This window comes from Diaporthe amygdali (genome assembly GCF_026229845.1).
Source record: "Diaporthe amygdali strain CAA958 chromosome Unknown NODE_22_length_803717_cov_65_427750, whole genome shotgun sequence".
Lineage (NCBI taxonomy): Eukaryota > Fungi > Ascomycota > Sordariomycetes > Diaporthales > Diaporthaceae > Diaporthe > Diaporthe amygdali.
The window spans coordinates 271,389-286,323 of record NW_026517042.1 but is presented as its reverse complement, the minus strand read 5'-3'; the positions used below and the strand labels follow the sequence as shown (position 1 = coordinate 286,323).

Here is a 14,935-nt window from a genome sequence, read left to right as displayed (position 1 = left end):
TGCAACGGTGCCGCTCAGGTCCACTCTCGCGTGCAGTGATGGATGGTAAAGTACACGACCCATAAGAAATTTCGCCAACAATTGGCTGGAGGAGCTCGCTGCAGCAGACTGGGGCTCACTGCAGTACACCCTGGAACCAACAGATTCCCTCCAGAGCCCAAACAAGTGCTTGTCCCGGTTAACCGAGAAAAATTCCTTCGCATGCGGATGCAGTCTGCAAAGCTTGTTGACAGGCGAACTCAGGCTTGGCTGATTGCTGTGTAATACGAGTTACATGTATGTGAGCGAAAGCGTTTTTTATGTTAGAATCGATGATAGATTTTGATGGCTTCTTGTGCGTTTAAGTGACCGGTGTACCAGGATTTCGTACCCCAAACACAAATGCGAATCACATCCTAAATTGACTAGAAAAAAAGAAGGATGGTGCAACATTTAGACTTATTCAATATTTTGATATTTTGAAGTGACGGGTATTCCTTAAAACTCCTTAGGTGCTCTTTGGCTCCATGCAATTTGATGCTCGCTATTTTCCACGACCAGTGAACGGACCCAGATGCTTCAGCTGTACCTATTTCAAACGAAAATAGCCGTAGACCGCAAGCTGGGCATATCAGTTGGGTATACTTTCACTTCCACACTTGTCGTGTTCTTCTTCCCCTTTCCCGAAACCGGTTTCGGCCCGCCTTGCCCCTTGTTGGACTTCAAATCCAGGAATTGCCCCACAAGACTCTCGACCTGGTCTTGAAAGCCCTTAAAACGGAGTCCAAAAGTGTCTTCAGCCAAGCTACCATCGATTTCGATCTCGGTGGTATCGACATTGCCGCTCTTAACCAACAATCTCGTCTTCTCTGCGACGGGGAACGACCTAATCGCCATGTCTTTTGCATCATTCCATCTCGATTCTTGGCTAAGTATATAGCTCTCGTTTCCAGACACGTTGATCGTGTCAATGGCAGCGGTGACATGGCATCTTGCCACGTCGTCAACATGCACCGTCGCGCCGGCAAATGGCCCGAACCGCCTGCCTAGGAGCATCGCCAACACCATGGCATTGGTGCCCTTCATACATTGTGCCGTGTTCGCAGCCATGTCGTTTCTTCCTAGGACGAACGACGGATGCAGATGGACGACATCAAAAGCGGGTCTTGTTGTCTCGCACCATGTCTCGGCGGCGTGAAGAGCTGCTATCTTGGAGTTTGCATACGCTGCGAACTCAGAGTGGTAAGGTCCTGATGTGAATGGGACGCGATCTGTAGGCCTGACCGGTGTGCCTTTTGGTCGAGGTTCGGTGCCTTCCATTTGAGCTACCGGGATGAGGGCCACGATCGAGGAGGTGATCACAACTCTTCTTACGGTGCCACAGCTCTCTGATGCCTCAAGCAAATTCCGCGTGCCTCGTACCGCTGGTCCGATGAAGAAATCCTCAGCCAGCCTGCTGTCGATGGGAGGTTGTTGTGATCCAGTCACCAAAGGAGAAGCCACGTGGATGACATGGGTCACATCATCCATGGCATTATCGTAAGCTCCATCTGCGGTGATATCGGGAACGACAGTGAAGCTGAGTCTTTGGCGTTGCTTGCTGGTGATTTTCAAGCACAGTCGGCTCAGAAGTTGGCTTGCCTTGCTCTGTGACCTCACCGCGACGCGGACGTTGAGACCTGTTCTGAGAGCATGTACCAGGGTCCTGAAGCCTACATGGCCAGTGGCTCCTGTGATGAGGACCAAATCAGTGGATGATACAGAGGGTGCCATCTTGGGTTGTAGACGAAAGCACCAGGATGTGCACTGATATGGAAACTGCAGCGAAGGTCTACTGTTCCACAGAGAATGACGATGAAGATGATCGAGCACCTGGCGAGGGAATTAGTTCTGAGCAGATGCGAGCCCCTATATGGCACATGTCAGTATTACTCCGAATGACAGGGCCCAGACCCGGGTGGTACCCACGAGGTGGCATTGAAGTTCCTGCTCGACTAGACGGTTGTGGGGCCGGCCAATGAAAATAGCAGAATGCATAATTCGTGCTAATCAGCCTTAAACAGATGGCCTCTGCGCTGTAAGACAGGATGACAATCATGCGGCAAACGCTTCTCCTGAATTGGGCCTGGCCAGGTCAGCCGGCCCTGGCTGACACTGATCCTGCATCTCGCCCCTGAGATCGCGCCTTGGAGGATGGCGCGGCCCAGGCGGTTGGAGTTCAGCAAAGCTGACCAGTTACCTTGGTCTCATGTGCTAGTTTCAATAGTGCTTGCGAGCAGAGCGCACAGATGGGGTGGGACAGTTCCCCGCTGAGCACGGATTGTTGCTCTCCCGCTTTTGACTGGCCTCGAGCTGCGCGTGCGTCTTTTGTGTACATTGGAATGTTATACACTTACTCCGTACCGCAGCAGATATATCTACCTAAAGACCTTAGAGGTGAATATGGCTTCCGGGTGCCGATCTACCGAAAGCTTCACAGTTATCAAGATCCTCGCCGAAGACCTCAGATGGGATTTCCTGAGAGAGAGAGACCCTGAGTAAGTTGAGCAGACTTCATCTGAAGTGGCACGGTCTGGATCTCCACTGGCTTTCACAAGCGCCATTCCAGGCAATTGGTCCCAAACGGCTGAGATGGTCCAGACCCAGGCGCCTGAGACTTGAAGTTTTGAGGCTGAGAATTCGACCCAAGTCGAGACGGCCCAGCCGCCAAGGCTCCCACTATGTTAGTTAGAGTGGGTCTAGACCTGAATGTTCAATAGAGAAGAAACCGCGATCTCACGGGTAGACGCACTCCCACTTGCCGAGAGCGTGCTACAAGTGTGGCTTGTCTTACTGCCCTGAGCAATCAGACGGTGCCATTGGGCGCCGGCAACGAATGGGTGAGCACAATTCCCCGCAATTCGCTGAGAAGTTGGGACGATTGACGCCAGGAACCCCTTCAATTGTGTGGGTTCCGACGAGTAGCATTCTCTGAAACCAACATGAAGTGATAATTGGCTTTGCCACTGGCTTGCTGTCTAGAAATCGCCGCAGATTCATCATTCTCTGACTTGTGATCAAGCGGCCCTACTGTGAGCCACAGGTCTGATTATTCATACATGTGTCTAGTGTTCAGTGGTGTTGTGTAATCTGAGGTGCTCGGAGTATCCGTGGGAGACAGCATAGACTCTAACTATTCTTGATTAGATTCACAAGTGGGTTCTTCTTCCAAACCATTCCATTTCTGTAGGGTAACTAGAGATTCGGCCATCCGAATAAAGCAAGTGGCACTCTGCCCGAAGCCTGTGGTCGTCCGATCTCACGGACGCGGAATTACAGACCGAGTATAGAGCATTTACCGAGACCATCTGAACTTGCAATTTGTCGGTCTTCTACCGCTTTAAACTCCAAATAGCTCAAGCTCTAGTCTCGCGGAGAGGTGGATCCTTCATTTCCCACTGATCATGGGAGGTGCTCCGCTGGCATTGCGTTTCTATATCGAGGCAGCCCACGCCTCCAAGGCCATGACTCAAAGTTCACACTCATATTCTCATTAGAAAGAGTCACATATGCATGTGCTTCAGCCTCGGTTCTCAAATGCTTCATGTAAAGATCCTGATTCCACCTTCTCTGGTCACTAACTCCTTTTCCCCTTCATTTACCTTCCCACAGGACTGACATCTTCAAGAAAGTTATACTTCTCAGTACCTTGTAGACGTAGCACGGAACCTATACACAATGCCCTTTAGAAATGAGTAAGTAGTATGATTTGTTAAGGAAAATTGGATTGTCACACAGGAACCTGATGCCACTGTTGGATGAGGTCAAATTAAACAACAAAACGGCCCGGATCTTCGTAACCACGGGCAGGAGAAAGGATGAACTTACAATCGGAAATCATTGGCTGATCTGGCGGAACTTCAATGCGTTTAGAATGAAGTTCTTCGGACCTCCGGTTGTGTGAAGACCTTGAGAAACGTGTTTGGATTGGCGAAGTCGTATTCGTGTCATAGCTTCCCTTACCCATAAAAGTTGGCAACAAGAGCCATGAGGGTACACATTTTACGGGGGCCATAACACGGTGAATAGTTGTCTAAAGTAAGAATGCCTAGTCTCAGTACCTAGGTAATTTGTTTGTCCTGGACAGACGCAAGTTGGAGTAGATGAAGCCTCAGGGTTGCATTTTGTATCAACCGTCGAGACAAGCTACATGAATTGATGCAGAGGGACAATTTGAGGGTTGCTGAGTAACATGATATGTTTTTATACTTCGTCCTCTTGCTCCGTGCCAGCGCTATCTTGCCCAGGATTGACCTCCTCATAATGTGCCCACTTGACAAAGCGATAATACATCGCAGAGAGAGCTGCTCCGAGAGCTGGGCCAAGCCAATAGATCCAATGATAGCCGGGAAATTGCCTACCCGCAACAGCACATCCAAAGCTGCGCGCAGGGTTGAGGGAACCTCCAGTGTAGTAAACGCCTGGATTCGATGTCAGCCATCGGGGTTTTACTTGAGTGACAAACTCTAGCCTACCAGTCAGTTCGCAAATGAAAAGAGCCAGACCTATTCCTACAGGAGCAATGAAAGTGTCCTTCGACTTTTCGGCGGCGAGCATGAGGATCACGAAGATTAGTTGAGCGGTCATGAACATCTCGATGAAGAGGCCCTGGGCTGTCGATGTACCCGACACGAGGATGGTGTTGACATTCGAGATATCCGTCCCGAACATGGCCGCAACCAGTCCTCCGGCACACATCGATGCGATAAGTTGTGCTGGAATCAGAAAAGCTGTGCGCATCCACGGGACTTGCCCAGACAGGCTCAGGCCCAGGGAGACCTAGAAAAACGTCAGCTCATGTATCTTGACAGCGCATGAGAGATTGTCATCTAGACTCTTACTGCAGGGTTAAAAAGCCCCCCTGATATCCGGTAAAACGTCCAAGCATTAACCAGAAGTGAGAAGCCGTACACAAGCGATATGTAAACGACCGTCTCACTGCTGGGACCGCCCCCAGCTGCAGGAGATGGGGCCAGGGTGAGGGCCACGGTCTGGCCTGAGTAGCCCATCCATAGGAAGAAGAACGTCCCGACGAATTCTCCCGATGCCGCTATCAGGTGAGCCGCAAGGGGGCTGAGGTGGCTATCCCTAGCGCGAGGCTCGCTTTGGTTGTGAGCCCAGGTGTCTCTGAACTTCATCCTGCTTGAGTACCTGGTTTCTGATATCTTGGTATGTTGGAAGAGCAAGCGTCGCAAAACCATTTATACATCTTGGGGGCTCGCGCTAGGGCATTCAAAGAGTCCCGGCTAACACTGTTCGCGTTCGGTAAGAGGCGTCGAATTAGTGCCACACTCAATGCGAACAGGCGCTAACAAGACCTGCACAGCTACCGATCTTCGAAATCTGACCCAAAACTGTTCTATGACGCAGTGATAAGTGTCAATTGCCCCTGGTGTTGCCTTCGGAAGCCGATGTCACCAACTGATGTGCGTCAACAATTCCCCGAATCACACTCGGGCACATGGAGAGCATGGTATTTTCCAAATACTCTGGTATCTTTCTCAGGGATAAATCCCAATGTTCAAAGTACACGCATGAAATTGGATTTCATGAGTGTCACTTTTGGATCTCTGCCACGTGGAACAGTGCGGCTAAGATCTGCTGGTGAGATCCAGGGCTGGCTTTTGCCGCATTCGGAGGACATGGCGACATGATGATATCAGTAAGAGATAGCATTGACCCCAAGTCTGTCCTAAGAGAGCCCGAACATTACCATGTCTTACTAAGTCATCAAGAAGTTAGAACCTGCGTACTACCACATTTGACGTAAAGCACGCGCGGCAACGCGAAGTCCTCCACGCCATCCATTTCCTGAGTGGCTAGGAGATTGTACCACCTCGTAAACAGTAGAGTGACGACATCGTTGGAACATGAAAACGCACGTATCTCAGCATATGGCAAAATTCGCTTCATCCGACTCTTCCTCCGGCCCTGTGGTGGATAATTATGGAGTTTCAGCCATGGAGTTGTAACATCTTCCTAACACTTCTCTAGTGAGCTCATTGAGCTCATGCCTTCCCTTCTTATTCATGGATCATGATTACCATAATGTCTAAGGATATCTCCTTGATTTCATCATTTAGATTCATCTGATTTCTTTCTACGCATTTCCCAAAGAGGCTCCCAAGCTGTCGTGGCCTGTTGTCAGGACGAGTGCTGGAATCAGTCATATCAGGAACAACAAAACCCGGCTTTCTTGGGCCCAATTTGTGAAGATCGGTGCACTTGCTGCCCCATGACAGCATGCTTATGTGCAATCAGAAGATCTATTGGTCGGGGACATGTTAGGAGAAAATCGGCGTCTTTAGATAGTCAAGTAGACCATGGAGCCTTGAACTTGAGAGGAAACATTGCTCTTGGTCATCGTATCGAAATTGACGCCTGAAATCTTTTCCTATGCGTCGTTCTGTATTCATTAGGGCCAATTTCCGATCTCCACTGAGACTTCATCAGCTTTAATTTTACTTGGTCTGGAAGACTTGTAAAATCGCCAGTTTCTGAAAGACTGGAAGGATGTAGCAGGTTGCAGTACCAGAGCTGCTGACGATTTTGAAGGAGACCATACTACTGGCGAGAAGCATGCTGCAAATCCTGATACCAAATTTGACCCTGTAGATTCAAAATTGGAAAGGTGTCTCTTGAGCTTGAAGGTTGAATAATTATGGTCGTTTGGGGGCTACAAACGCGACACAGGTGTATGGGACGACAGCGACATCTGCCAGTTTCGCATATAATTTCTGAAAGCCCTAAAAGCCCTGCCATCGTCTACAACAGAAGGAGGGAATGACGTTCAGACGTTTGTTTCCATCACTCTGATCTTTTCTCCCTAAAACAAGCCAGAGCAGCATACCTTAACCTGAACTTGACTTCCCGGAGTGAACAAGTGGCCAAGTGTGAGCAAAGAGATTGCTCACCATATCATCTTTTCATCAACAGAGGCTTATCGCTCCCACAAAACTACAGAGGCATCCTGATCCCCAAGGTGAGTTTTTATTTCCTTGCTGTATCCCGTGAAAACCCTTGGATGCCACCATCACACATCCGAATGGGTCTGTTCCACACAGAAAATCACCAACAGCCCTTTGAGTCGAAATTGAGAAATTCCTTCTTGCCGATCTCACACTTTGTGATCCCGAAGCGTAGAAGGCGCGCAGGTGATTCACTTGGTCGTTTGCTTCCTTGGGGAACTCAAAAGCATAAACCACACTTCCAAAACCTGCAACTCTCTTCCTTAACCTCTTTCTGTTCTTCTACCTCACTCCACCATTCACAGCATTCAAAACATCAAGACTTATCCTGACTTTTCTTCAACGCAGTTTATTCTCGACTGCTGCCTTCATCTGGACCGTACTCAGATCACAACCCTTGAACTTTCGTAAGTACACCTCTTGTTTCACCCAAATTTTGCAACCTTTTCAAAGTTGGTGTTCCGAGCTCCTCCCAAGACAAGATACAAATATCCAGTAGCACTGGAAATCCTGGGGTCTTGCGACTCATATCCTCTAGACACAGCACAATCCACTTGAACACTTCTCTTTTCACAACCATAGCATCAAGAAGAAACCAAGCTGACTTCACACAAAAAGAAAGCATACAACAACTTAAACCACGTATTCATCCAAGATGCAATCATTCCAAGCTGTGATTGCCATCCTCTTGGCCACCATGGTCAACATGGCACTTGGAGCGGCGGAAATCCACGCCACGGCCTTGATTTTGGCCAGTACCTTCCTCAGCACTGTCGCCTCCTCCACTTTCCAGCACGCGATTGTCGCTGCGCCTGGCACCCGAGGATCCATCGGTACCCGCAAAGTCTCGACTCTCCAGGCCAACGACACCGGCAGCTGCTACAACGCTTCTACCTTTCCCCACACAGTGAATGACAGCTCAGCCTTGGTGCCGTGGACCGACATCCTGAACAAGAATGACACAGACTCATACCTGTGGCTGTACGATATTTTCGGGGATCTTTGCTGGGAGATCAGCGAGACGATTTTGACCCGCGACATACCGGTAAGTCCACCCAGCCGCGCCTCCGGGGTCTCTCTGGTAGTGTGTCCTAACATATCGCTTCCCAATACGTAGTACACCCACTGCAAGTCTGACAACTACACCAACGGCACGTACAGCATCATGGCGCAGATGACGTACCTCGGCCCGAATGACACCTACGACATGCGTGGAAAATACGACAACTGCATCGGGGCCTTGGTCATCACCATGTGGTGTCCATACGGCGGTATCTTCGAGCACAAGCTTCCCTGTTTTGGTCCTCCTAACGAGTTGCAGGCCTGGGAGGTCCAGGCGCGGCCCATCAAGGGGCCTTGCCCGGACTGTGCCAAGGGACTGCCTCCCCCGGATGCTTAGTTTGGAGTGGTTTCTTTTTTGGAAGGAGGTGAGGGCTACTATGAGGTTAAGGGTTTCATCGTGAGCTCGAGTGGCGATTTGGAGGGCAGGATGGAATGACCCAGCTTCGAGTCTTTATTAAGACGGCAGGAGTAAACTAATACACCCGGCATTGCGTTTTGCAAACTCCCAGCTTTCGTGACCATGTCCAATTTCCATTTGAGTACAAAGACTTGTGGCTACAAGAAGTGCCTGTCAAAGAATAAAGCCTACCTTCACTCTCCCCACACGCCAGGTCTAGAACAGTGCCAGGGTAGACAAATGGAAGGTTGCCGATTGGTGCCCATGGTGCGGAAGCGGATGGTGATTGTGGCACCTCGGCAAGGTAGGGGGCAGCATGACGGGCAGATGGCACCGCAGAGGGTACTACCTGAGATGTGTGCTAGCAAGGCGAGATGATGAAATAGTAGGGTGACAGCGATAATGCGCCGGCAGCACGTAGGTGCCAGGTGAGTCATGATCGTACGATTGAGTATCACACGCGTTGCCTATGTGTTTTGTGGCAGCTTCAACAAAGAGACGTGTCATGGGTTTTGACAGTGGCAATCAATTTGATAAGCAACTTGATTGGATGTTCTGAATGTTCTATTCCTGTTCAAATAATTATTCGAATGTTGGAGTAGGACATGCTAAGCAGGAATCCTGGAGCTGGAGCTAGGGCAGAGAATGCCGTGCTGAAAGTTTGATACTAGCCGGTCTATGTATGCGGCAATGCTTGAGTTCTCCATCTGTTGGACATCTTTCTGTGCAGCTATTCGTGGCCTTTGGGTAGGGCAGGATGATTAAAGTTGAGGGCCATGTGCAGGCAGTCATCCATCCATCCATCCATCCATACAACCAACCCGTAGGCGGTCAGGATGGATGGCGCGTCTTTGGGGGGCTCGAGGGGGGGGTGCCCACACCCAGCTAGGCCCGTCCCGCAGCTATCGGTAGCTTCCGACAGGGGAAGCGGGTCCGCAACATGGGGGGCAGCACATGAGCGGCACAGGGACAGGGCCTCCTGGGCCTCCGCACCTTGAAGCTTGGAGAAAAGTCTCCACTGTGACACACTGCCTGCAGCTCGCATGCGAAAATCTGTGAATCTCGTCGGCGATGCCTCACATGCATCATTTCCACTTCCAAAATATCCCGTCCCCGTCCCCGTCCCTGTCCCCCGTCCTCCTGCCTCACATAAACAGAAGCAACGAGCAGGCAGACCCGCAGTTCCGCCCTCCCACCTGCTTCCCACCCAGTCCTGGTCCTATGCGGACCCCGTGAGATCGAGACATGTCCAACGGTGCGTCGAGCCCTCTGGGCGGGAGCAGCGACGGCGATGTGGACATGGACACGGATACCCTCGTCAATGGCCACGACGACGAGGCCACCCCGCGCCCGGAGCCCATCAACGAGAATGCCCCCGTCAACATAATGCCCCTGCTCGCGAGGCACCAGTCCAACTCGGAGCGACACGACGTATGCATTGTCGGCGCCGGCCCGGCCGGACTCATGCTCGGGTATGGAGCACCACCACCACCTCTTACTTAATCTTAATCCAGTTGCGTCCCATCCCGGCACTTACCTTTCCCACTCTGAGGGTGGTGTAGACTCAGCCATACTGACATGCACAAGCCTGGTTCTCGCTCGATTCGGCATCAGGCCGCTCATCCTGGACGAGCGCGCCGACCAGACACCCGTCGGTCGGGCAGACGGCCTCCAGCCCAAGACCATCGAGACGCTGCGCATGCTCGGTCTGGCCGACACCCTGCTCCAGCAGAGTGTCAAGATCTACGACATCACCATGTGGCAGTCCATGTCCTCGTCACATGAGCCCGAACTGCGCCGCGTGGGCAGAGAAATCCACTACCCCGCCTTCATTGTCGACCTGGTCGACCCGTTCGTCCTCATCGGCCACCAGGGCATGGTGGAGAAGGCCTTCGCCTCGGACCTCGCCAAGCGCGGCATCAGTGTGCGGAGATGCCACAAGCTCGACTCCGTCAGCGTCAAGGATGACGGCACCATGGAGGTCAGCAGTGCGTTCAATGTCACGCGCGACCTGAGGTCTTTCGATACGACCTACCTCGTCGGCTGCGACGGGGCGCACTCACGGGTGCGGAAGTTGATTGTTGGCCCGTCCGACCCAGGCGCTCGGGACGACCCGGATGAGATGTCCGTCTGGGGAGTTCTCGACGGTGATGTCGAGACCAACTTCCCCGATATTTGGACCAAATGCGTCGTCTTCTCCGAGCAGTACGGTAGTGTGTTGATCATCCCGAGGGAGCGGGACATGACACGGCTGTACATCGAGATGAGACCAGACTCCGACATAAGCGCCAACTCGAACCCTGCGCGAGTCCAAGCCGCCATCATGCGCCGGGCGGCGCAGATCCTTCTCCCCTACCGGATCCGATGGAAGAGTGTCGAGTGGTTCGGCCAGTACCGCGTCTCACAACGGGTCGCGCCCAAGTTCTCCTCCGCCGTGCCCATGCCGCCGGGGTCAGGCAGACAGCAGACGCCAACGCCCGCCACAATCAACGAAGCCATCGACATCGATACCGACGGCGAACAAAGGATCTTTATCGCCGGCGATGCGGCCCACACGCACTCCCCCAAGGCCGCGCAGGGCATGAACACGGCGCTGCACGACAGCTGGAATCTGGCCTGGAAGCTGAATCTCGCGATCCGCGGCCTGGCAAAACCCTCGGTCCTCCTTGATTCGTACTCCTGGGAGCGGCAGAAGATCGCGCGCGATCTGGTCGCCTTCGACTTCACGCACGCGCAGGAGATGTCGCGCGGCAACCCGGCCGCGCTGGCGGACAACTTTCGCAAGAACGTGCGGTTCATCTCCGGCGTGGGGTGCGAGTACGCCCCGAACGCACTGAACCGTGAGCCCGAGGGCTTCGACGATGAAAAAGGCTCGGAGGAGGGATCGACGGGCGCAGGCGCCGGCCACCAGAAACTGGGCGCGAGGCCTGGGTGCACGCTACCGCCGGGCAAAGTTTCTCGGTATATCGACGCTAACCCTGTCGACGTCCAGCTCGACATTCCCGTGCTGGGCCAATTCAGGCTGTACTTCTTCATCCCAGATATCCTGTCTGCGCCGGCGGCCGCGTTTCTGGTGTCGCTGTGCGGCGCTATTGCCGAGCCCGAGAGCCTGATCCACCGGCTGTCCGCCGCGGCGGGCAAGAGCTACCTCGAGCGGCCGAGGGTGCCGAGCCATGAGGACATTTTCAAGCGGCCGGAGCGGTACATCGCAGTGAGCCAGTTATTCGCCTTTGCACTGATCAGTAAGTTCCCACTCGCGACTGAGCCTGACCCCTATCCACTCTCCCTCTTTACAAAAAGAAATCACCATCGCACTGCACCACACAATCCGTGAAGTAAGCTAATCCGCCGCCGCAGCATCAACATCAAAGCACCTCTTCGAGATCTCAGACCTGCCCGCGATCCTCTCCCGCTCGCCCTGGACCATCTACCTGGACGACATGCCGGACCTGGACACGCGGGGGCTGACGTGCACGGAGAAGTACCTGGGCGCGCCGCTGCAGGACGGCGAGGTCGCCATCGTCAACGTGCGGCCCGACGGCTACGTCGGCGCCGTCCGCAGGTGGGACATGACCCCCGGCGGCGTCGCCGACGACGCCGTCGAGACGGGCCGCGAGGCCGCCCGGTGGCTGGACGCGTACTTTGACGGCTTCTTGCAGGTGCCAGACGCTTGAGGATGGTGGTGGTGGTGGTGGTGCGGATGATGGAATTCACATCATTGCAGTGGGCACTTACTCGCCAGTGTATTACCTAGGTATCTGTTAAGATTGTGGCGAAGATTGCTTGCCCTAAGCTGAGATGTTTGGTGCCAAAAACCTGAGGGTGGTACAGGTGGACGTTCACTAGGAGTCACCAGACAGGACTTGTAAATTGGATAGGCTTCACACAAAGGACAACAGAGACTATGACGATAGACTTAAATTGGGTCCGCTATGGAATTTTCAGCTGACAAAAGAAGCACCTGCCATACATGGGTCAAAAAAGTCCCGTAAAAATCGCCAGGGCGCTCCCTGACCTCGTCTGGTGTTGACCCACCCAAAACTTTTGTCTTGCCTTCCAAGTAGCCACCCCAATGTTTTCCCAGCCAGAGTATGAAGTGATAACGGGCAAGATGCGCGTACCTCACAATCATAGATAGTGCACCGATTGCACAAAAGAAAAAGGTCTCATCTATTCTCGTCAGACCTTGACTCGGAAGAGATATCGCAGGCGGACCTGCGAGATGTCATACGCGATGTACTCGTTGTACATTAAATAGGCTCCTGGAACACCCGTCGGGCCTGGTCGGTCTTGGCTGGTGTCTGGCATCTTGATGCCCTTCATGGATGGATGGACACATGCCGCATCTTTCCACTTTGGCGGTCCAGTCATGCCCTTGCCAAAAGTTGACCACAGGCCCTTGGCTTTGGCATGGCTCGCTGCATTGTACTCGGCGTTGGTGAGCTCTTGCATGGGGTCGCCCAGCTCAGCCTCGCACAACAGGAGAAGAGCTGTACCGTCAGAGATACTGGGGATGCAATAGTTGATGCTCTTGCTGCTCATGTCCGCGAGATAGATTCCTTTGTCAAACATGTATCCTGTAGCCGGCGCCTCTGGAGGTGCAATTCGAAGGCCTTGGCTCAAGATTCCACCGAAGTTGGTGGCACGGCTTCCATGCCATAGCAGACGGCGGTCAGAAATCTTGTCAGCGATGAACCTGTCTCTCTCACCCCGGCGCTCAATGCGGAAGATGTTCTCGACGCTGTAGTTAACCGCATGCGTGTGACCACGCGTGTTGACGAGGTACTCTTCAAGAGACTTGAACTCAGCTCCGCTGGGGTCCAAAACGGTCATTTCTTCCATTCCGAGGCCACGATACTGTCTGTCCAGGGGATGCAAGCTGTTGCGCTCATCAATTTCTGCCTTCAGGATATTGGTGGCATCCTTCATGTCGGCCAAGGTCTCGAGAAGTTCTATTTCCCGTTTGACCATGTCCTGAGAATTGATGATTGGCGGTCGATTGCGGCCGAAGCTGTGCGGAATAAGAGAGTAATATCGATTGGAGAGGTCCTCGGTGGACATCGAGTTTCCAACAGCAGCAGCAGGGTTGTCGATGCGATCCGAGAGGTCCTTCAGTGTTTGGAAACCACGCATGATGGTAGCCTTGCTGAGTTTTCCCAAGGGGAGTTTGTTCAAGTCATAATTCATTTCCGTCATCGCGGCAGCGAAGAACCTCTGGTTGAAAATGAGCTCCATCAGCTTTTGGACATCAGGCTCAAGAGTGCATGGAGGCGGGCCTGCTCGGGTGTCCTCCTTGCCATCAGCCGGTTTCTCGTCCTCTGAATCAGTGTCCGGCTGGTAGCTCTTCTCAAGAAAAACATATTTCCCGGGCAAGGGATCGTTCGCTCGGTTTTCCCAGAGCATTCCAGACTTCTCCTTGAACTTCTTCTCGAACTGCTTCTTTGCATCTGTGAGGGAGCCGTTTCCAAGGATCTTACTAAGACCCCGTTCGCCAACACGACCCCATCTGGTCCAGGTTTTGGCATCTCCAGAGGAAACAAGGACCTAGGACATATTAGTCGAGGTCACTCGCAAACTCAGACAATGCGCATGCTGTAAATGCTTACTTGAATTCGATAGAACTTATTGTTATTGGCGCCTGCATTAGTCTGATTTAGAGAGGCGTCCCAGATGACACTATCATCGTCGACGTGCACCCCATATCCAGCAAGAGGGAAGCCCTCATCAACAGGTACTTGGACATCCCACGACTTGGCGATCTGCTCTTTGCCCACGACAGCAGCCTTGCCATTTTGGGCAACTGTTTCGAGCTTGGTTTTCTTGGCCGTGGGCGCGGGGCTCGAGCTGATGGCAATAGGTGACGCCTGCCGCTTTTTGGAAGGATTGCTTTGGGCAGGAGCAGTCTGTGTGGGGGCAGGATTGGTAGGAGCTGCAACAGGGTTGTTGCTATTGTTGGTTCCATTCTGTGAGGCATCAAAGAGGTACTGGGCCTCAGATTGCTGTGCATTGGACTGCTCAGAGTCAAGCAGCCAGTCAAGGCTGACGATGAAGATGCCGCTACGATCCTTTGCTTGCCAGACTTTGGTGCATTTCTTGTCGTAGTCAGCTTGTGTGGTGACAAGGTGAGTCGTGTTTGCAGTGACGCTCTTCACGGGTTGTGCTCCCAAAGCGGCAGCCTTGTCTTCCAGAGCGGATTGCTTGTAGCCGGTGAACTTTCCACTAAAAGCGATCACACAGCTGTCAAGTGGCAGTGCTGCAGTTGCTGGAGGCACAGAGGCCGCAGCCTTCTTTGCTCGAGGTGGCATTTGGGGGTGTCGAGCGGCCTGCGAGACAAGTTAGCAATGGTCGATCATGTAATATTCCCCTGGCTAGAAGGACCATTGCAGGCAAGGGAAGGATGCAAGTGCATAGACTACCTTTGGGACCGAGGTGAGGTTGCGTGGTGTGCTGAGAAGTGATGAATCGGAGTTGATTCAACCGACCATCGGGA

The 14,935-nt window shown here is 52.8% G+C and overlaps 5 protein-coding genes across 5 annotated transcripts; 2 read left to right on the top strand and 3 right to left on the bottom strand.

Annotated features, from left to right (window-relative positions):
• Positions 1–573: 573 nt before the first annotated feature.
• J7T55_004558 (nad dependent epimerase dehydratase) lies at positions 574–1,752 on the bottom strand (the record flags this gene model as incomplete). Its single annotated transcript, XM_053130261.1, has 1 exon — positions 574–1,752. One exon carries the CDS (start codon positions 1,750–1,752, stop codon positions 574–576), a length of 1,179 nt encoding a protein of 392 aa, XP_052991486.1.
• A 2,469-nt stretch (positions 1,753–4,221) lies between these two features.
• On the bottom strand, positions 4,222–5,156 carry J7T55_004557 (aquaporin rerated protein; the record flags this gene model as incomplete). The annotated part of the gene is made up of 3 exons (XM_053130260.1): positions 4,222–4,439; positions 4,494–4,797; positions 4,860–5,156. 3 exons carry the CDS (start codon positions 5,154–5,156, stop codon positions 4,222–4,224), a joined length of 819 nt encoding a protein of 272 aa, XP_052991485.1.
• A 2,485-nt stretch (positions 5,157–7,641) lies between these two features.
• J7T55_004556 (uncharacterized protein) lies at positions 7,642–8,385 on the top strand (the record flags this gene model as incomplete). Its single annotated transcript, XM_053130259.1, has 2 exons — positions 7,642–8,031; positions 8,104–8,385. 2 exons carry the CDS (start codon positions 7,642–7,644, stop codon positions 8,383–8,385), a joined length of 672 nt encoding a protein of 223 aa, XP_052991484.1.
• A 1,305-nt stretch (positions 8,386–9,690) lies between these two features.
• Positions 9,691–12,119, top strand: J7T55_004555 (phenol 2-monooxygenase; the record flags this gene model as incomplete). The annotated part of the gene is made up of 3 exons (XM_053130258.1): positions 9,691–9,917; positions 10,033–11,687; positions 11,803–12,119. 3 exons carry the CDS (start codon positions 9,691–9,693, stop codon positions 12,117–12,119), a joined length of 2,199 nt encoding a protein of 732 aa, XP_052991483.1.
• A 505-nt stretch (positions 12,120–12,624) lies between these two features.
• J7T55_004554 (uncharacterized protein) lies at positions 12,625–14,930 on the bottom strand (the record flags this gene model as incomplete). Its single annotated transcript, XM_053130255.1, has 3 exons — positions 12,625–13,989; positions 14,052–14,768; positions 14,928–14,930. The coding sequence occupies 3 exons, from the start codon at positions 14,928–14,930 to the stop codon at positions 12,625–12,627; spliced, it is 2,085 nt and encodes a 694-aa protein (XP_052991482.1).
• Between the last annotated feature and the right edge of the window lie 5 nt (positions 14,931–14,935).